The sequence below is a fragment of the Emys orbicularis genome, chromosome 11 (assembly GCF_028017835.1).
Source record: "Emys orbicularis isolate rEmyOrb1 chromosome 11, rEmyOrb1.hap1, whole genome shotgun sequence".
NCBI lineage: Eukaryota > Metazoa > Chordata > Testudines > Emydidae > Emys > Emys orbicularis.
In genome coordinates this window covers 30311474-30330980 of record NC_088693.1, presented here as the reverse complement: position 1 = coordinate 30330980, position 19507 = coordinate 30311474, and the positions used below count along the sequence as shown (strand labels likewise).

Below are 19507 nucleotides of genomic sequence, written 5' to 3'. Positions count from 1 at the left end.
AATATTACTTTTAAGTAATATTTATTATAAAAATTAGAGATTGCTCTATTTTTTTAAACACCTAGCAGTAGAGTATCTCAAAATATTTTAAAGCAGCAAAATGGTTACTAAGAATGAATTAAAACTAACCAATTAGTTTTTCAAGCTGAAAGTTGCTGTCGCGCTTTTAATAATTTTTACAGCAGCTCTCGCTACAGATCATCCAAAGAAACTTTCAAAAATCTATTTGTCAACATAAAACTTAAGCCTGCAGGCTACTGGGATTTTTTTTTTAAGTCTTTTAATAATTTTCTTTTAAAGGGAAAAAAATGCAGATGTCAGTCTTTAGTCCCAACAGGATATTTTGTTTTTTAAATGTTGATTGGACGGGGCCATTAAATTACATCTTTGTAAAGTTTATTATTAAAAACCAAGTAGACTAAGTGCAGATGTATATGCAAAAGTAGGAAAGTACTGTACCATCAAGAGAAAACTAAGTATCCATTGTTAAAATCCATATCATGACAACATTTCAAGTAGACAGGTTAATTTTTGCTATTAGGCTTTGGGGACTTAGGCCTTGATACTACAATGAGATCCATGGAAGGCTCTGCTGGGGTGAATCTCGTTGCAGGTTCAGGGCCCTAGTTAGTCAAGATAATAACAGTCCTGAATTCAACACCACAAGATAATGCACACTAGCAACTGCCACAACCTTTATTTTAGCAAACAATGAATCGAGGGTAATGCTAACCATTTGTACTGTTTTTAAAAATCCATATGACTTTCAGTCATTCTGAATTACTATAGTGAAATATTTCAGAGTAGCAGCCGTGTTAGTCTGTATCCGCAAAAATAACAGGAGTACTTGTGGCACCTTAGAGACTAACAAATTTATTAGAGCATAAGCTTTCGTGGGCTACAACCCACTTCTTCGGATGCATAAAGAGTGAACCATATATTGAGGAGATATATATACACACACATACAGAGAGCATGAACAGGTGGGAGTTGTCTTACCAACTCTGAGAGGCCAATTAAGTAAGAGAAAAAAACTTCAAAAGTTTTTTTTCTCTTTTTTTCCCTCTTACTTAATTGGCCTCTCAGAGTTGGTAAGACAACTCCCACCTGTTCATGCTCTCTGTATGTGTGTGTATATATATATCTCCTCAATATATGGTTCACTCTTTATGCATCCGAAGAAGTGGGTTGTAGCCCACGAAAGCTTATGCTCTAATAAATTTGTTAGTCTCTAAGGTGCCACAAGTACTCCTGTTATTTTTATAGTGAAATATAAAATCCAAGTATCCTATGTAAAACAGAAGGGTTATATTTTAAACAGACTAGATTGAACCTTTGCTCAACGTCCTAAGTATGGAACGGCTCATAACTGTCCCCCCCCCTTCCGCCCCCAGCAGGACTATCTGCTAGTTCTTAAAATCAGATAATGGAAAAACAAAAAAATTCAATTTTTCTCCTTTCCACAGTTTTGTATTACTCCTGATTATGAAGAGATATATACATACTAGCTGGTCCCACTCAAGAGGGACAAGCTCTAATTATCCTTATGCTAGTTATTTTTCCACAATATGCCTCCTAAATGCTCTCTGTACCCAATGTATTTCAATTGAGTTAGGAGATATATCCCTATTTTTCCTCTCCAAATGTCCCTATTGATAAGTGTTGACTAGTTTAATTCGAAAAAAAGGGGAAAAAACCTTTATAGTCAAATGTTGTGTGATGAACTTTCAGGCTGCTGGATGAAAGAAATAAACTATCTTCAGGTAAAAAAATTAATTACAGATCCACCACAATTGGCAAATAAGTATTCAGGATATTTCTTCTGAGTGTGATATCTCCATCCCTGCAAGGGATGTGTAGTTTCTTCATGACTGCTCTGCATACATCTTGATATCATGAGACTGCCAGGATACCCATGAGGGTTAAGAAAATCTTTCCATAAAGCACTCTTAACCACTAACAGAAAAAGAATTGTCTCAATTTAGATAATCACCCAATAAAATCTACAACGAAAGAACATTAAGGGTCTGATGCAAAGCAAGGAAATTCACAGATAAGACTGTCCTTTAACATGTAGGCACGACAGGGTGCACCTAGAAAGTAGTTAAGTGGACACCCTGCTGTGTCTAGATGTTGAAGTACAATTCGAGCTGTGAATTTCCTGGCTTTTAAGATTTGTGGATGACTCACAACAGTCTTTTTAATGTAATTTTTGCTGGGCATAATTTTTTACAAAAATTTGAATACTGTTTGGTTTACATTAAACTTAATGTACATGTAATTACATATCATGCTGGACAAAGATGCAGCTCAGAATGCCTTGAAGACACATTCAAGTAAAGTTAGGATCTGCTGAGATGTAGAGGTTTCAGCAAAACTCAAGGCACCCTTAAACAACAAAAAAGAAGCTAACATTCTGGAATCTAGGTAATTCCTAGGCAGTTAAAGCCAAGGAAATTACTAATTTCTAGGAGGTTTATTAATTTTACTATGGAACTTCCTTACTTAGCTGTGAAATTTGGCAAGTGAAAGAAACCTTCTGTTAAGGAGTTCTTTACTTGGGAGTTCTGCATCTCCATGATGGCCATTTTCAGTGGCTGAGGAGATGACCAAAGCCACTATAAAGCTGGCAATATGAAGATCTGGTGGAGCATGGGCTTTCTGGTTCATGTGGTGACAGATGTAGAGATACAGGACTCGTATGTGAAATGGAGAGATAATGCTCCCAAAGAAAACACCTTCACAAAGTCTAATTTCAAGTAGTGGACAATTTGGTACATCCTGGCTGCCTTCACTTGGAACCAGAATCCTATTTTTCTTGCTATAAAAAACCTTTTTCCTCTATAAAGTAGATTGGCTTCAGACCTGCCTGTCAGCATTTCTATGGACAGATTCATGCCTAGAGGGAACAAATGCAATCTCTTCTCCGGAAAAGTTTAAGCCAGCACCAGTTTCTGAGGTTCCAAAGGCACTATGGGTCTTTGTACTATGACCTGCATGCTGGACTCATACACCTCATCATTCATTAAATCAAGTGAGGAGGTTTGAGTCCTTTTTCATCAAAATTCTTAACACCCTGCTGCTGACGATTAATTCAGACAAAATGGGGACGATAAAAGTGAAGTGAGGAATGCCCTTGAAAGCATAGAAGAGGTGGTTCCTGCCCCCGCAGTGGAGGGAGTTTGTCCAAGATTGTCTCAGGCTGGGGGTACTTTTGGAACCCTGACCACCCATGGATTCCCAGATGACAGTATCTTCATATTAATAAGGCCACTGACAGTTGCATGAGTCTCATACACATACTACTCTAGATGAAATTACTATAAGGTGGGTGCTCAACTGGTTGAAAGACCATAGAGTAGTTACCAATCGTTCGCGGTCACACTGAGGGGGGGGCATATCCAGAGGGGTCCTGCAAGGGTCAGGTCTGGGTCCAGTTCTATTCAATATTTTCATTAATGCTGTGGTGCCCAAACTTTTCCTGTCATGCCCCCCCACCACCAGTAATGTAATCTGCCTATTACTCCATTACTGCACAATTTGCTTAGCAGAGGAGCTGGAGGCAGAGCTGCGGGCTGGGGGGACACTCCCTCCCTGCCCCCCACCACACAACTCGCCCCCCAAAATGTTCCTACCGTTTGGGGACCACTGCATTAATGACTTGGATAAGAGTGGAGAGTAGCTTATAAAATCTGTAGATGACACCAAGCTGAGAGGGGTTGCAAGAACTTTGGAGGGCAGGATTAGAATTCAAAACAATCTTGACAAATTAGAGAATTGTTCTAAATTCAACGAGATGAAATTCACTAAAGAAAAATTCAAAGCACTTCACTTAGGAAGCTAAAAATCAAATGCACAACTACAAAATGGGGAATAGCTGTTTAGATGGCAGTACTGAAGAAAAGGCCCTGAGGGGTATAGCAGAACACAAATTGAATACGAGTCAGTGTGATGCAGTAGTGAAAAAGGCTAATATTCTGGGGAATAACAGGAGGGTGGTATGTAAGACACAGGAAGTAGCTGTTCCACTCTACTCCACACTGGTGAGGCCTCAGCTGGAGTACTACACCTCTACCCCGATATAACACGGCCCGATATAACATGAATTCGGATATAACGCGGTAAAGCAGTGCTCCGAGGGGGCGGGGCTGCGCACTCCGGCGGATCAAAGCAAGTTCGATATAACGCGGTTTCACCTATAACACGGTAAGATTTTTTGGCTCCTGAGGACAGCGTTATATCGAGGTAGAGGTGTATGTCCAATTCTGGGCACCACACTTTAGGAAAGATGTGGACAAGTTGGAGAGAATCCAGGGAGAGCAACCAAAATGATAAAAGGTTTAGAAAAGCTGACCTATGAGGAATGGTTAAAAAACCTGGGCATGTTTAGTCTTGAGAAAAAGACTAGGGGGATGTAAAAACAGTCTTCAACTATTTAATTTCGTAGTGTAGTCATACCCTATGTTAAGTGTTATTACATTGAAGACAGTGATCAATTGTTCTCAATGTTCACTGAAGGCAGGACAAGAACTAATGGACTTAATCTGCAGGAAAGGAGATGTAGGTTATATATTAGGGAAAAACTTTCCAACTATAAAGATAGTTAAGCACTGACATAGGCTTCTAAAAGAGTTTGTTGAATCCCCATCGCTAGACATTTTTAACAGGTTAAATAAACTCCTATTAGGGATGGTCTAGGTTTATTTGGTCCTGCCTCAGCACAGCAGGGATTTGGGGGGAGCTGGACTTGAGGACTTCACAGTCCCTTCCATCTCTACATTTCTATAATTAACAGTAAGTACGTACATTTTTCATTCATTGGTTGGTAAAGCAATAGAGACAACACCTTTTAGACTTGTACCTCTCCAAAATTATCTTTGCCTTTGGAACTTTGACTTGGTTATTGCAATGAATTATGTAAGTGGCTTGAAGACCACCAAGCAGCTACAACTCATGCATAATGCAGCTGTCCTCCTGCATGGCAGAGTCAGCCAAAAAGCAATACATCACAACACTTCCTCCTGGGAAATGCAACTCATGGTGATGACTGATCCATAAAACTCTACATGGCTTCACTTGGCTACCTTGGAGGCTGCTGTGGTAATACACAGGAAGAGAGGAAGCTGGATAGGTCAAGCCAGAAGTCTTTTGACTAGGGGGCTGATAGAAGAATGTACTTAGGGTTCTTGGCTTAGGAATTCCCTTCTCTTACTAGTCTGACAGGTCTTAAAGGTTGTTTACGTTCATGCAGGTCTTAAAGGTTGTTTACGTCCTTTTCCTGGGCCTTTCCTGAATACGGTTAGCAGGTGACTTTTTGGGTGCAGCGTAGAAGGCGTTTTGTTTTTTAAACTTGGGGCTAGATTGTGCAACCCTGACTCATGTTGATGAGGACTTACTCATTTGAGTAATCCTACTGAAATCAGTGAGATTACTTGCATGAATACAAACTCCACAGCATGAGCCAGGGTTGTACAATCCACGCTTTTGTGTTTGAAAAGCCATACGAGTTGAAAATATTGCACATGTCACTAGGGACTTAGCATTGGACATACTTTATAAAAATGAAATAAAAACCCCCAAATCATTCTGGTACCATCAATATGAACATCAATATCAACAATCTGAACACAGAAGTTGCTGCTACTGCACATTTGCCCATTTTTAAAAAGCAGAGTAACCCTTCGATTTATATTTTTCAAACAAGTAATCTGTGCACATTAGACCTTTGAACTACAAAACTTCAATTTAAAAAAAATATCAGACTTGCAAAAAAGCACTTTAATCTTCTCCTACTCTCTACAACTCAATCACTCATTTTGTTGAAATGATATATATATATTAACACTCAAAACTGTATTCTGTGTAGTAGATGACATTTGTGCCAAGTTTCAGCCTTAAGGTATTTTTTCCTATAGATTTATAACCCCTTGAATATAGAGGTTTCCAGTGGAAACCACCCCAGCCCCAGAGCTGCTTGTGCTATTTGAATGTATTTACAAGAACAATTTAAATAGCTGAGGGTGATGCAAGCAAGAAGCGATTGATGGACCAAACCCAATTCAAAAATGAGAACCACAAAAGGGAAGTCAAATTATCAAGACAGGTGTGAATTATTTTTTTAATGTAAATACTATATAGTGAGCCATTTAAGATTATCAATAATATCATCTGTTTCCTTGACATTAACTATTTTGGTAAACATGTTCACAGATTCTACAATTTTCCTGAGGAAACTCTCTCTTTAGAGTCTTGGCTTCAGAACATCTCTGAACAATTAGTCCTCAAGTAAACACAGGATTCAGAAGCCTAATAAAATTTGGCATATTATCCGATTAGGAAATATTTGTTTGAGACTTACAGGGGGTTAGTTGGAACAGAGCACTTCAGATACCACATTTGTATAGACTGTTTTACACTGATCCAGCACAAAAGGAGCTTCTCTAGTATTACACAACTATGCATGGCTGGAGATGTCACAGGAACTTCCTATAGGGAATCACGAGACCATGAAGATACTATGACAATTTGCTGCATCTACTGGCTGACAGAACAGAACAGATTCTTTCTCCTACATTCAGGATGGTAAATCAGGAAGGCCAGAACTAAACCAATCAGATGTGTGAGCCAAATAAACGGATTTAGTCATACATCTAAATTTAGCCAATGGAAATTATGCAAGATGCAAGGTAGATTCCCTCAAGAGACACTTTCTATAAAAATATTTATGTATGTAAATACATCAAATTAGTTATATACTTTTGTTTTACTTTAAATACATCAACCATAAAGACGGATTAGAAAGGTAAATATAGAAAAGAAACATACCATCATAGTAGACAATAGCTCCTACAAGCCTGTCTTTCTGTAGCATTGGAAAGAGTTCCAAGGCTCTTGACTTGCTGAGCACATAGCTGCTTTTCAGACACTGACTTCCAGCTACAAGGTCATATAGTTTTATTCCCACCCAGTAGTATGGCAACTGCCACCATCTGCAAAAAAAAAAAAAAAAAAAAAAAGAAGATTTCAACTGAAAAGGGAAAAAACTCTCCAATCATCATTATATATTGTAATATTAGCATTATTATGGTTATTAGTTTCTATTCTGCACTAAAGTTTGCCATTTACATAGGCCTTGTCTTCAAAACATTTTACAAGTAGACATTGACTAATCCACAATACACCTCAGATATTATCCCCATTTTACATATGAGGAAACAAAGGAAAAGAGGCAAATCGCTTGTCCATGCCCATAGCACTTATCTTTGAGAGCTCAGAGGATGGGTGAGGTCCCAGAAGACTGGAGAAGGGAAAATATATCTTTAAAAACAGGAACAAAGAGGACCAAGGGAATTATAGATCAGTGCTGTGTACAGTTCTGGGCACCATACTTTAGGAGATGTGGACATATTGAAGACAGTCCAGAGGAGAGCAGCATGCCCAACCCCGGAGATGAAAGCACTTTCCTTTGCTCTGAAGGAGATGCCTTTGATCACTGCACAACAACTCAAAGTCACTGATGGGCTGGAGGTGACAGGAGTGAGTGTCACTCTACTGAGGAGGCCTTAGAGATTGGCAGGGGGAGTAAAAGGGAAAATTAGGAAGTAGGAGCCTGGAAATCACTCTCCCTCCACCTCTTCCCACCCCTAGCAAGATCTGGGAGGGGACAAAGTAAAATAAAAACACTTTTCTCTTTTGCCCTTCCCAGACAAACGGATTCATTTCAAAGTTACTGTGCAAAAGTTTTCCAAGGTAAAACTCCATTGAAAGAGGGTGAATTTGAGGAATACTATTGGACAGCTAACTGAAACGGTGTTAATAGACAGTGCTGTACATGAACTTCACGCTTCTACAGTACAGCAACAAATTCTCACCTCTGAAAAGACAAAGCTTGTGACACGTTAACAGATAAGAAAAAGGCATTCCGAAAACTGGTCCAGTGAAGTAGCTTCATTCTCAAAAGCAAGGGTGTAAGAAATTAAAGCAGAAGGAGTATCAGGGAGCTTACTTGTAAACAGGAAGCATTATCGGTAAAGGACCAGATAAGTGAGGAGCAATTTCGAGCAAGTTGGCACGCTCATGAAGTGCTTCTTTTACCATCCTGTACTAAAAAAAAATTTAAAAATAAACAATTCAGGACTTTTAACTCTTCGTTAACGGATCACAAATATTAAATTTTAAAACAGTTTTGCCTATCAGTCCATAAAATACACAGAACACGTTCTCTGTGCTAGATTACAATTATTACATTCTTTACTATTCTTTCAATAGCACAATGATATTTCGTTTGAAGAATTACATTGGGAACTTCCCAAATCAGTAACACAAAATCTTTAACTTGTGAGTACAGAGCAAATTCCACTAGGCATTTTAGTGCTATGGCAGGTCAGTCTAATTATCAGCAGCTCTAATTAACGGACCTAAAAACCGTACTCCATTTTACTAGAAGCTAATGGCACTCAATAAGGTATGAAATTCTTCCTATCTTTGAAGACATCCAAGAAACCACTTCTGATCTTATCCTTAAAACGAAAGGCCCTATAAGCGTGTGGCAAACAATTCCACTGTACAGTATTCTACCACCTTTAAGATTTTTAGACAGCTTTAACTGCAAGTTTCACAGGAAGAAGGCAAGCTTGGGATTTTTCCCAAAGGTAGAGGATTGTCCCATCTTCCATCATATTATGCATGGGAAGACCAATACCAGAAAATCTGTCAATGAATATGTACCACTCATTTACTATATTTTCTTTCCCAAAATTCCTTTAAAAAAACAAAAAAAATTCTTATCAGTGTACAAAAGGAAATCTCCCCCACCTCAATATGTACAGTCCACAAGATACTATTTTCAGATTGTCTGTAAATATGATACTCTAGCAAGAAACAGCATTGGAAATGTCCCCAAAATATTCTAGCAGAATTCACTGAGTAAGCTATTCTGTATGCACAGTGCCTCTGGTATTCAACAAAAGAAAGTATTAAAAACCATAAAATGAGAACAGAGATTTAATTGGGAGGAGGAAAAAAAGAGTCTACTGGCAATTTTTGCTTAACAGCCAGCATAAACAATTACCTGCTCGAAATCCAACCTCATGATGGCCTTCTGAAGATATCTCACTCCACCATGGATCAATTTAGTGCTCCTGCTGCTGGTCCCTGATGAGAAATCATCTCTTTCTACAAGAGCTGTTTTTAGTCCTGTGTAACCAGAAAACCAAATTAACTTCTTAAATTACACAATTTGTATGTAATTCATTAAAGACACTTCTCTAGGGTAGAGACAATCACAAGAAAAATTACTCTGAACATGGATAAATTTGTATTCCAAGTGCAGTGCACTGTCTATATTGTAATGAAAAGATTTTAGTCTCTTCCTGGGGGAAAAGTCGAAACAGAACTCTTAAACAGAGGCACATTAAAATCTGGACATATCACAATGAAAAGACATTCCAGCACATAGAGGCTAAGCAGTTGGACTTCTATGCAGGGCGGCAAGGCTCCTATGAATGAATTAGAATCATAGGTCTGGAAGGGACCTCGAGAGATCATCTAGTCCAGTCCCCTGCATTCATGGTAGACCTAAGTATGATCTAGACCATCCCTGACAGGTTTTTGTCTAACTTGCTCTTAAAAATCTTCAGTGATGGAGATTTCACAACCTCCCTAAGCAATTTATTCCAGTGCTTAATCACCCTGATGGTCAGGATATTTTTCTTAATGTCCAACTTAAAATCGCCCTTGCTGGAATTTAAGCCCATTACTTCTTGTCCAATTCTCCATGGTTAAGGAGAACCATTTTTCTCCTTCCTCCTTGTAACACCCTTTTATATACTTGAAAGCTGTTATCATGCCCCTCCTCCCTAGTCTTCTCTTCTCCACACTAAACAAACCCAATTTTTTCCATCTTCCCTCAGAGGTCTTGTTTTCTAGACTTTTGATCATTTTTGTTGCTCATCTCTGGACTTTCTACAATTTGTCCACATCTTTCCTGAAATGTAGCACCCAGAACTGGACACATTATTCCAGCTGAGGCCTAATCAGCATGGAGTAGAGTGGAAGAATTACTTCTCGTGTCTTGCTTAAAAACACTTCTACTAATACATCCCAGAATGATGTTTGCTCTTTTTTGCAACAGTGTTACACAGCTGCCTCATATTTAGCTTGTGATCCACTATGCCTCCAAATCTCTTTCTGCAGTACTCCTTCCTAGGCAGTTATTTCCTATTCTGTATGTCTGCAACTGGTTGTTCCTTCCTAAATGGAGTACTTCGCATTTGTCCTTATTGAATTTCATCCTATTTACTTCAGACCATTTCTCCAGTTTGTCCAGATCATTTTGAATTTTAATCCTATCCTCCAAAGCACTTGCAACCCCTCCCAGCTTGGTATCATCCGCAGACTTTATACGTGTATTCTCTATGCCATTATCTAAATCACTGATGAAGATACTGAACTGAATCAGACACAGAATTGATCCCTGCGGGACCCCACTTGATATACCCTTCTAGCTTGGCGGTGAACCACTGTAACTACTCTCTGGAAATGGTTTTCCATCCAGTTATGTACCCACCTTATAGTAGCTCCATGAAGGTTGTACAGACGCTCCCCGAGTTACGTAAACCCAACGTACGCAAATCCGAGCTTACAGAAAAAGTTCCGTTAGCTAGAAATAGGGGGGGGGGGTTGTTGTTTTGGGGGTTTTTTTTGTGTAATGGTTGGAGATACGTTTCCGACTTACGCAAAATTTGAGTTACGCAAAGCGTTCCGGAACGGAACGCTTGCGTAAGTTGGGGAGCATCTGTATTTTCCTAATTTGTTTTTGAGGTCATGTGATACAGTATCAAAAGCCTTACTAAAGTCAATACATGCCACGTCTACTGCTTCCTCCCATTCACAAGGCTTGTTACCCTGTCAAAAAAGGCTATTAAGTTGGTTTGACATGATTTGTTCTTGACAAGTCCATGCTGACTGTTACTTATCACCTTAATATCTTCTGGGTGTTTGCAAACTGATTGCTTAATTATTTGCTCATTATCTTTCCAGGTACTGAAGTTAAGCTGTCTGGTCTGTAATTCCCCGGGTTGTCCTTATTTCCCTTTTTATACATGGGCACTATATTTGCCCCTTTTCCAGTCCTCTGGAATGTCTCCCATCTTCCATGACTTCTCAAAGATAATTGTTAATGGCTCAGATATCTCCTCAGTCAGCTCCTTGAGTATTCTAGGATGTATTTCATCAGGCCCTGGTGACTTGAGGACATCTAACTTGCCTAAGTAATTTTTAGCTTGCTTTTCCCCTATTTTAGCCTCTAATCCTACCTCATTTTCACTGGCATTCACTAGGTTAGACATCCAGATCGCTACTAACCTTTTTGGTAAAAGGTCATTAGAGTCAGTAGTCACTGTACGACCACAACATTTTATTTTAATAATATAAATAATAATAATAATAATATAATAATAAATGGAGATATACCTATCTCATAGAACTGGAAGGGACCCTGAAAGGTCATTGAGTCCAGCCCTCTTCACTAGCAGGACCAAGTACTGATTTTTGCCCCAGATCCCTAAGTGGCCCCCTCAAGGATTGAACTCACAACCCTGGGTTTAGCAGGCCAATGCTCAAACCACTGAGCTATCCCTCCCCCTTTTTAATTAATAAAAAAGTGGCTTTTTGCAGAATAAACATTACAAACTAATTTGCTCAATATCCTTGCAAGGCCGACTATTGTTATTACTCATTTTACAACTAAGGAAGAGAGGTGCCCAAAACCAAAGAAGGAATCAGTAACAGCCAGGATTGGAGATCACAATTTCCTAGCTCTTAGAGCTTAGACAACATTTTGATGATAGAGATAGATTGCTTTGATTCTTGGTACAACCCTTAATAATGTAAGTGTTCTCTAAAATATAATCAGGAGACTTGGGTCCTTCCACTGAAAGTACTGAATATTTGGGGGGGGGGGGAGGCGCAGGGAAGGGAAAGAGTAGGGAACTCAGATGCAAGTGTTCATACATTGATACACTAATCAACTAAAAGAATAAGTTCTTCTAAAAATGTGATAAAAGAAAGGAGTTTGGGACTCAATATGGAGGGTGCTGAGCTGTCTGTTACAATCCAGGAAAGGATTTAGCCACCAGTTTACATTTTACTTCAGTAGGAGTACTCACAAAGTTCAGCACATGCTTAAATGCTTTTGCTGGATCGGAGTCAGGGGGTGCAGCACCTTGTGGGATCAAGCCCACATTCAGTATCTGCTTTTATGCAGTTTGTCTAACTCAAAGTAATGCTAATCTATTCTGGGTTTAAACTTCCTATGAAAAGTCATAGGCATTTTTTATTCAGAGAAAAACAGATTAAGAACAATTGTGATATAAAGTTAAATTATATAAAAATCTATCTTCTCTCCATTTAATATTATGCTTAGTTATGGCAACTGAAGTAGTGTACAACCAAGTGGCTCTTCTATTAATTAAAACACTCCACGTGCATTTGGATTGCTTCAATGTGATTAAATTTTTCACACAGAGTCCACCCTGGATATTGAGGATACAATTCTCTCAAAAGAGAAAAGAAAAGGCAAGTTAATCTGCAAAACTTTGTCTTATAAAGTGAATCTGTGTCATGATAGACTTACAAGAAAATAAAGAAGGCTAGAAATACATTTTTGTATATTGTAATGAGATATGTGAGTTCTAAATAAAGGAAATTCACAATGTATTCATTTACATATAATAAATTGAATATATACATACACACAGTCATATGCACATGGATATCTTTTATATACACTTTATATGTATACAAGCTAATGACATATTCAAGGTGTGTGTATATATATATATACATACACACACACACACACACACACATACACACACACAAATGTGCATAAATTATAGATATAGACACATCTTTTACACACACGCACACACACACACATATGTGTATATTACAGAAATACATGGCAGTGTAGTCCAAGATAAAGTTTTACCAGCAGGTGTTTCGGATGACAAAATGCGTCTCAAGTGTCTCCCCCCGCCCCCCTCCACCCACCCACCCACAAAGTGAAAAACCTCTGCAATTGAATCTCCAATACTACACAGTTTATTTAGAAAAAGGAAGAGAAGAATACTGTATCCATTTGAAACTAGATAGGAGGAATGGAATTAGCCAATTTAGAATTAGGCCTGAACACTTTTTTTTCCAAGGGGAAGGAAGCCACAGTTAATCAGATCCTTCAAGAACATGCTTTACATTGCTCAATCAAATAACAAATGCCAGGGAAGCTGTGTAGGAAGGGTACTAAAAATCATTACCGTATCCTTCAGGCTTTTCAAGACAAAGGATATAGCGTGAGAATATCCCATTTAGGAAAATGTTTTTATAATATATGCCATTTGGCAAAACTTTGCTCTTTATTCAATCAGGAAAATTCATCCATGGCAGTAAGGGTTTTGTAGTATTCACAGAGGGGTATGACTTGTGTATGGCGTGGACCATATTTACAATAGATAACTTACAAAAAAGTTATTCTACATAGTTTTAGCACATACAATAATTGAAAACAAGTTTTGCGCACACCAACATAACAACCTTAACAATCCACGTCAGTAAAGATGTTCTCTTTTCAGAAATGTCTTCCAAACCTCTAATATACCGTATATACTCATTCATAAGCTGATTTTTTTTTTTGTAAAAAAAGGGAAGCACCAGAGAAGGGGGTCGGCTTATGAACGGGTATAGAGAGGGAGGGGTGGGACACAGCCCCTCCCCCCAACAGAGGGGGCAAAGAGAGGCTACACAGCCAGCAGAGACAGAAGGGAAGAAGTGGGGCCAGAGTCTCTCCACTTCTGGCCACGCTGCTCTCCCCCCAGCCTCCGAAGCAGCTGCAGCTCCGGGGCTGGCAGGCTGCAGCCGTGCCGCTCGGCCCCACCCCCCAGAGCAGGCTGCCCAGCCCAGCCCATTGGAACATGCTGCAGCCGCACCACCCGGTCTGGCCCACCGGAGCAGGCTGCGGCCGTGCTGCCCAGCCTGCCGGAGCAGCTCCAGCCAGGTCAGAGACATCCTCCCCTGGCCCTCCCCCAGATAAGGTGGGAAGGGATGGGCTGGAGAGAGTGTGGGGGTCCCAGGCTAGGGGTGGGGTCATGTGGGGGTGGTCACAGGGGTTACTCCCCTGACTCCCAGCTTCTCCCCCCCAAAAAAATTTCCCCACCAGTTGCTGTCCCGGCCCGTCAGGGTAAGCAGCCGGCGCGCTGGGACACTTTGTTTTCTTAGGTTTACCTCCGTGCCTGCGGACGCTCAAGGTAAACAAACCGTGCCAGCTTATCCTGATGGCCCGGGAGCCAAAGTTTGCCGATCCCTGAATTATAGGGTCAGCTTATGAACGGCTTATAAAATTTTTCCATTTTTACTTATTCATCTTGGGGGGGTCGGCTTATAAACGAGTATATACGGTAATTAAGATCTTGATTAGTAATTGTAGTGTGAAACAACTAATTAACTTATCTAGAAATGCTTATCCCTCCCCCCTCCCCCCCACACACACCTCTTAAATATTGTGACTTGGTTTCATAAAAGTGTAAAAGTTTATAAAAAATAAATCCAATTAAGATAAGCACCTCAAGGCAAGAATGTGGCCTTTTGCTCAAAATCTTTGAGATATATTGCATGTACCTAGAAAGATTGCTTTTGTTGCAACAAGTAGAATAGTGGATTCCCCCAACACTAGTGTTTTTTCTCATTTGAAAGTATGTGGGCAAGGGGGAAAGGAAGAGGAAGCAGGGTCAATGAGGTTCTTACCAAAGTTGAGAAAAGCAACATGACTGTGTGCACAAGGAGAGAATAACTAATGTAAATACTAACACTACTCTATTTTTTTACCCTGCATCACCTTAAAGATAGTGCAGTGCTTTATAATATTGCTTGTAGAACAATATAAAAACCCTTTATCATTTATTGGTCCCCCAAAACTTTTATGTCCTTAAAAATCCAATTATTACTGGTAACTTTAAAAGATCAGAGTAATTTGTTTTTGTCAAATGTGACTGAAGATTAATGGATACAATCAGGAATAATTTGGTGAAAACATATCAAACACAAGGAAAGCAAAATTTGTTGTTAAGTGAAGCATCAAACATAATAAAAGAGCAAATTCCATGAATGAACAGCAACAATACACAATTCATTAACCAAATGCCTATGATTATTTCACACTTCAGAAAACTACTGATATGATCAGAATATGTAGTAACAGGATAAATATAGATTACCTTCAACCATTCTTTGTGCACTTTCAATTACAAATGCAATTTTTCCAGAGGCCCACCAACATAATAAGAGCAAGACTGAAAACCTTAGTCACATAGCTGGTAAACCTATTTAGTTTTCTTTAATAATCCATTAAAAATCATAACACACTAATTACAAATTGGAATGTATTCCCCAATATATCAATATGCTTATGTTACTTGCTTTTGCTTTATGTAGAAAACTTAAAAGTTTATATAAAAATGAGCATACATTTCAGTTAAATGTTTTCAAACAGACCTGGGGGGAAATCCTGGCCCCAGTGAAGTCAATGGGAGTTGACTTCACTGGAGCCGGATTTCATTCCTGGCATCAGCGGAACTGCACCCTCAGACATCGGGTATTCCTTACACCAGGCCTGAAGGTAAGGCCTCTGCTAGATGCCATGCAGAATTCTGCAGCTACCAATCACGTTGCATGCAAATCTAAGAAAAACATTATGGCTGAGATTTGAAGCACACACGTCAGGGAGTTCAAAGTTAAAGATGCAGTATAGTGTTACTGTATAGTGTTACCAAAGTACATGGCACTGTAACACATGAGAAATGGAGATTATTTACCTGTAACTGGAGGTCCTTCGAGATGTGTGGTCCCTATCTCCATTCCACACGTGCTTACGCATGCACACACTGGGCCTGAAACTGAAGATTTCTAGCAAGTAGTGTCATTGATCCACACCCGCGCAGTTGCTTTCTTTGTGCTCCAGAGCTGAAGGCTTAAGGGGCCGGTACAGTATGACACCTCTCCAGTTCCTCTTCTTACCAGGAATCAGATAAGATCTAAAGCAAAAGGGAAGGAGGGTGGGTAGTGGAATGCAGATAGGGACCCCACATCTCAAAGAACCTCCAGCTACAGGAAGTAACCTCCATTTTTAATCTGAGCACGGGTCCCTATGTATATTCCAGACGTGGGTGATTGATAAGCAGTACTGAAATGGGGAGATGGGACTGGAATGCAGTTAATACAGATGCTTTTAATACTGCAGGCCTAACAGCTTCATCTGAAGAGGAGCTTGAACTAAATGTGTAATGCTTCATGAATGAATGGATGGAACTCCAGGTAGTGGCCCAATACATGTCCAGTATGGGTACCTCTTGAAGAGATGCTGTTGAGGTCGCTTGTGCCTTAGTGGAACGGGCTCTCATCCCCCACCCTGGGGAAGAAATACGTGCCAACTGGTAACACAGAATGATGCAGCCAGAGATCCACTTTGAGTGTCTCTGAGCAGATAATGCTTTTCCTCACAATGGTTTCACTAAAGCTACAACTATTCAGTGATTTTCTAATTGGTTGTGTCCTTTGCAGGTAAAACGCCAGCGCTCACCTGACATCCAAAGAGCGAAGTTTCCTCTCCTCATTGGAAGCATGAGTTTTTGGGAAGAATACCGGTAAGTGGATATGCTGATTGATGTGAAACCCAGAAACCTTCCCCTTATGAAAAATAGCGTAGGGCAGATCAGCCACGAATGCTCACTCTTCTAGCCAATGTGATGGCAATTAAAAAGGTGACTTTCACAGAACATGTAGCCAGCGTTTCAAAGTATGGTCTGATAAGTACTGATAGTATGAGTCTGAGGTCTCATTGTGGTGTAGGCTTCACCACTGGAAGGAAGGGCCCTTCATGAATATCAGTTGTTCCTGGATTAGTAAAAACAGTGTCCTACCTGAGAATGGAAGGCACTGATTGCTGCTAGATGGACCAGCAGGGAACTAATGGGAAGCCCTGAAGTTTTTAGAGACAGAGGTAATCTAAAATACCAGGGTATATCTGCAGATTCTAGAAATAACTGGTTGCTTTGGGCTCACTAGAGAAATGCTTCCATTTAACCAGATAACATTTCCTGGTGGAGTCTTTCCTATTTTGATTGAACGACTTCTGAGAATGAATGTTCTAAGTCAAATGTCCATTCAAATTTGTGAAGTGAAGGGGGCCTGAGTTGGGATATCCGATGTTACCATTCTCCTGGGTAAGCAGATCCAGAAAGGCTCAGATACTGATGGGAGAATGGGTTGACATTCACTGGAGATCTGGAAACTACAATTGTCTGGGCCAGTTGGATATTATGAGAATGACCTGAGCTTCATCGTACTGAATCTTCTGTTTGAAGATGTTCCCCACTGTGTGACGATCTCATTAAGGACAGAATTGTGTATCTCCCATTCGTGGTCCATGGAGAAGTGCCTGCTGAGATTATCCACTAGAGAAATCTGTGCACCTAATAGGTATGTAGCCAAGTGCGTGACATGGTTTCTGATGCACCAATTAAATAAATTGAGTGCTTCCGAGCAAAGAGGAAGGATTTTGCTCCACCTTGTTTATGTAAGAAATAGTTGTATATTGTCTGACATTATTTGGACATGGAGAGATCAAATAGTAAGAGGAATGCATTACAGGCTAGACTTACTGCTCTTATCTAATAGGTTGATATGCATCCTAGCCTCCCGAAGATTCCAAGTGCCTTGTATGGTGTAGTTGTCCAGGTGGGCTCCCCATCCAATAAGGAATGTGTCTAACAATGGTCGCATCGGGTGTGGGTATGATGAAAGGGACTCCCACACATACTTTCTCTGGCTTTGTCCACCAGGCAAGAGAAGCCATGACCCTCGTGGGAATTCTTACTCTGGTGTTGGGGGGGGGGGTTCTCTTTCATGAGTAAGTTGACCAGAGCCAGGCTTGTAGGTAATGTAGATGAAGTCTGGCAAATGATGTTGTAAGTACACAATGCTATGTGGCCTAATAGTGAAAGGCAGACCTTGACAGTGACTCCTGGTCTGAAAGTGACATGTCTTATCAATTTTTTCATGGTCTGGAATCTCTCCATAGGGAAGTAAGACCTTGCTGAGATTGAATTTAAGGTCACTCCTATGAAGTCTATAGTCCTGGTGGGAGTCAAATTGGACTTTCCTTTGACGACACACATTCCCAAGGTTGCCAGAAAATGGAGCAAGAATGGAGTTGCCAACTGGACCTCCTGACTACAGAGACTAAGGGCATGTCTACACTGGCAGAATTACAGCACCGGCAATTACAGCGCCGCTCAGAGAGCACTGAAAGGAAACCGCTGTTGTGTGTTCACACTGTCAGCTGCCTGCACAATAGTGTGTTCACACTTGCTGCACTTGCAGCGGTATTCGGCGTGGTGCACTATGGGCAGCTATCCCACAGAGCACCTCTTTCTCTTCTGCCACCAAGAGTTGTGGAAAGGCGGAGGGGGTCACGGGGCATCCTGGGTCCTGTCCCAATGCCCCGTCATGCATTGCTTTGCATCCCAGCATTCCCTGTGCTTCCGTCCACATTTGGCGCCATCTTTAAACGGTTTGTGTACTGCGTGCACTGCCTCTTCGGGCTGCAGGAATGGATCCCGAACTGTTGACCAGTATGCTGCTCGCTCTCACCAACACGTCACGAGTGGCGGTGGAGTTATTCCTTAAGCTACAAAGGCAAGAGGAGTGCGACATTGATCTCGCCACACAAAGTAGCAATGACACGAGATAGCTTGTGGCATTCACAGAGGGGCTGACCACGCTAGAATGACGCTTTTGGGCTCGGGAAACAAGCACTGAGTGGTGGGATCACATCCTGATAAACGTCGGGGATGACGAGCAGTGGCTGCAGAACTTTTGGATGAGGAAAGCCACATTCATGGGACTGTGTGATGAACTCGCCCCAGCCCTGCAGCGCAAGAATGAGAGCTGCCCTGCCGTTGGAGAAGCATGTGGTGATTGCACTGTGGAAGCTGGCTACTCCATACTGCTACCGATCGGTCACTAATCAGTTCGGAGTGGGAAAGTCGACCGTTGGACTCGTGTTGATGGAAGTGTGCAGGGCCATTAATCGCATCCTGCTCCGAAAGACCATGACTCTGGACAATGTGCGTGACATTGTGGATGGCTTTGCACAAATGGGCTTCACTAACTGCAGAGGGGCGATAGATGTCACGCACATGCCAATTCTGGCACCAGACCACCTAGCCACCAAGTACATTAATCACAAGGCATTTTTCTCAATGGTTCTCCAGGCGCTTGTGGATCACCATGGGTGTTTCACAGACATTAACACAAGGTGGCCCGGAAAGGTGCATGACGCACGCATCTTTCAGAATACTGGCCTGTTCAGGAAGCTGCAAGCAGGGACTTTCTTCTCGGACCAGAAGATCACTGTATGGGAAGTCAAAATGCCCATTGTGATCCTGGGAGACCC

General features: G+C 40.8%; 1 protein-coding gene across 1 annotated transcript in view; it reads right to left on the bottom strand.

Annotated features, from left to right (window-relative positions):
• Positions 1-19507, bottom strand: part of GPD2 (glycerol-3-phosphate dehydrogenase 2) — a 124235-nt gene that overhangs the window by 54949 nt on the left and 49779 nt on the right. Inside the window, exons 4-6 of the mRNA XM_065413229.1 lie at positions 9071-9195; positions 8006-8103; positions 6826-6989 (exon numbers count right to left, since the gene is read on the bottom strand). Of these exons, the coding sequence (XP_065269301.1) occupies positions 6826-6989; positions 8006-8103; positions 9071-9195 (387 nt within the window). The remainder of the gene's footprint in view (positions 1-6825; positions 6990-8005; positions 8104-9070; positions 9196-19507) is intronic.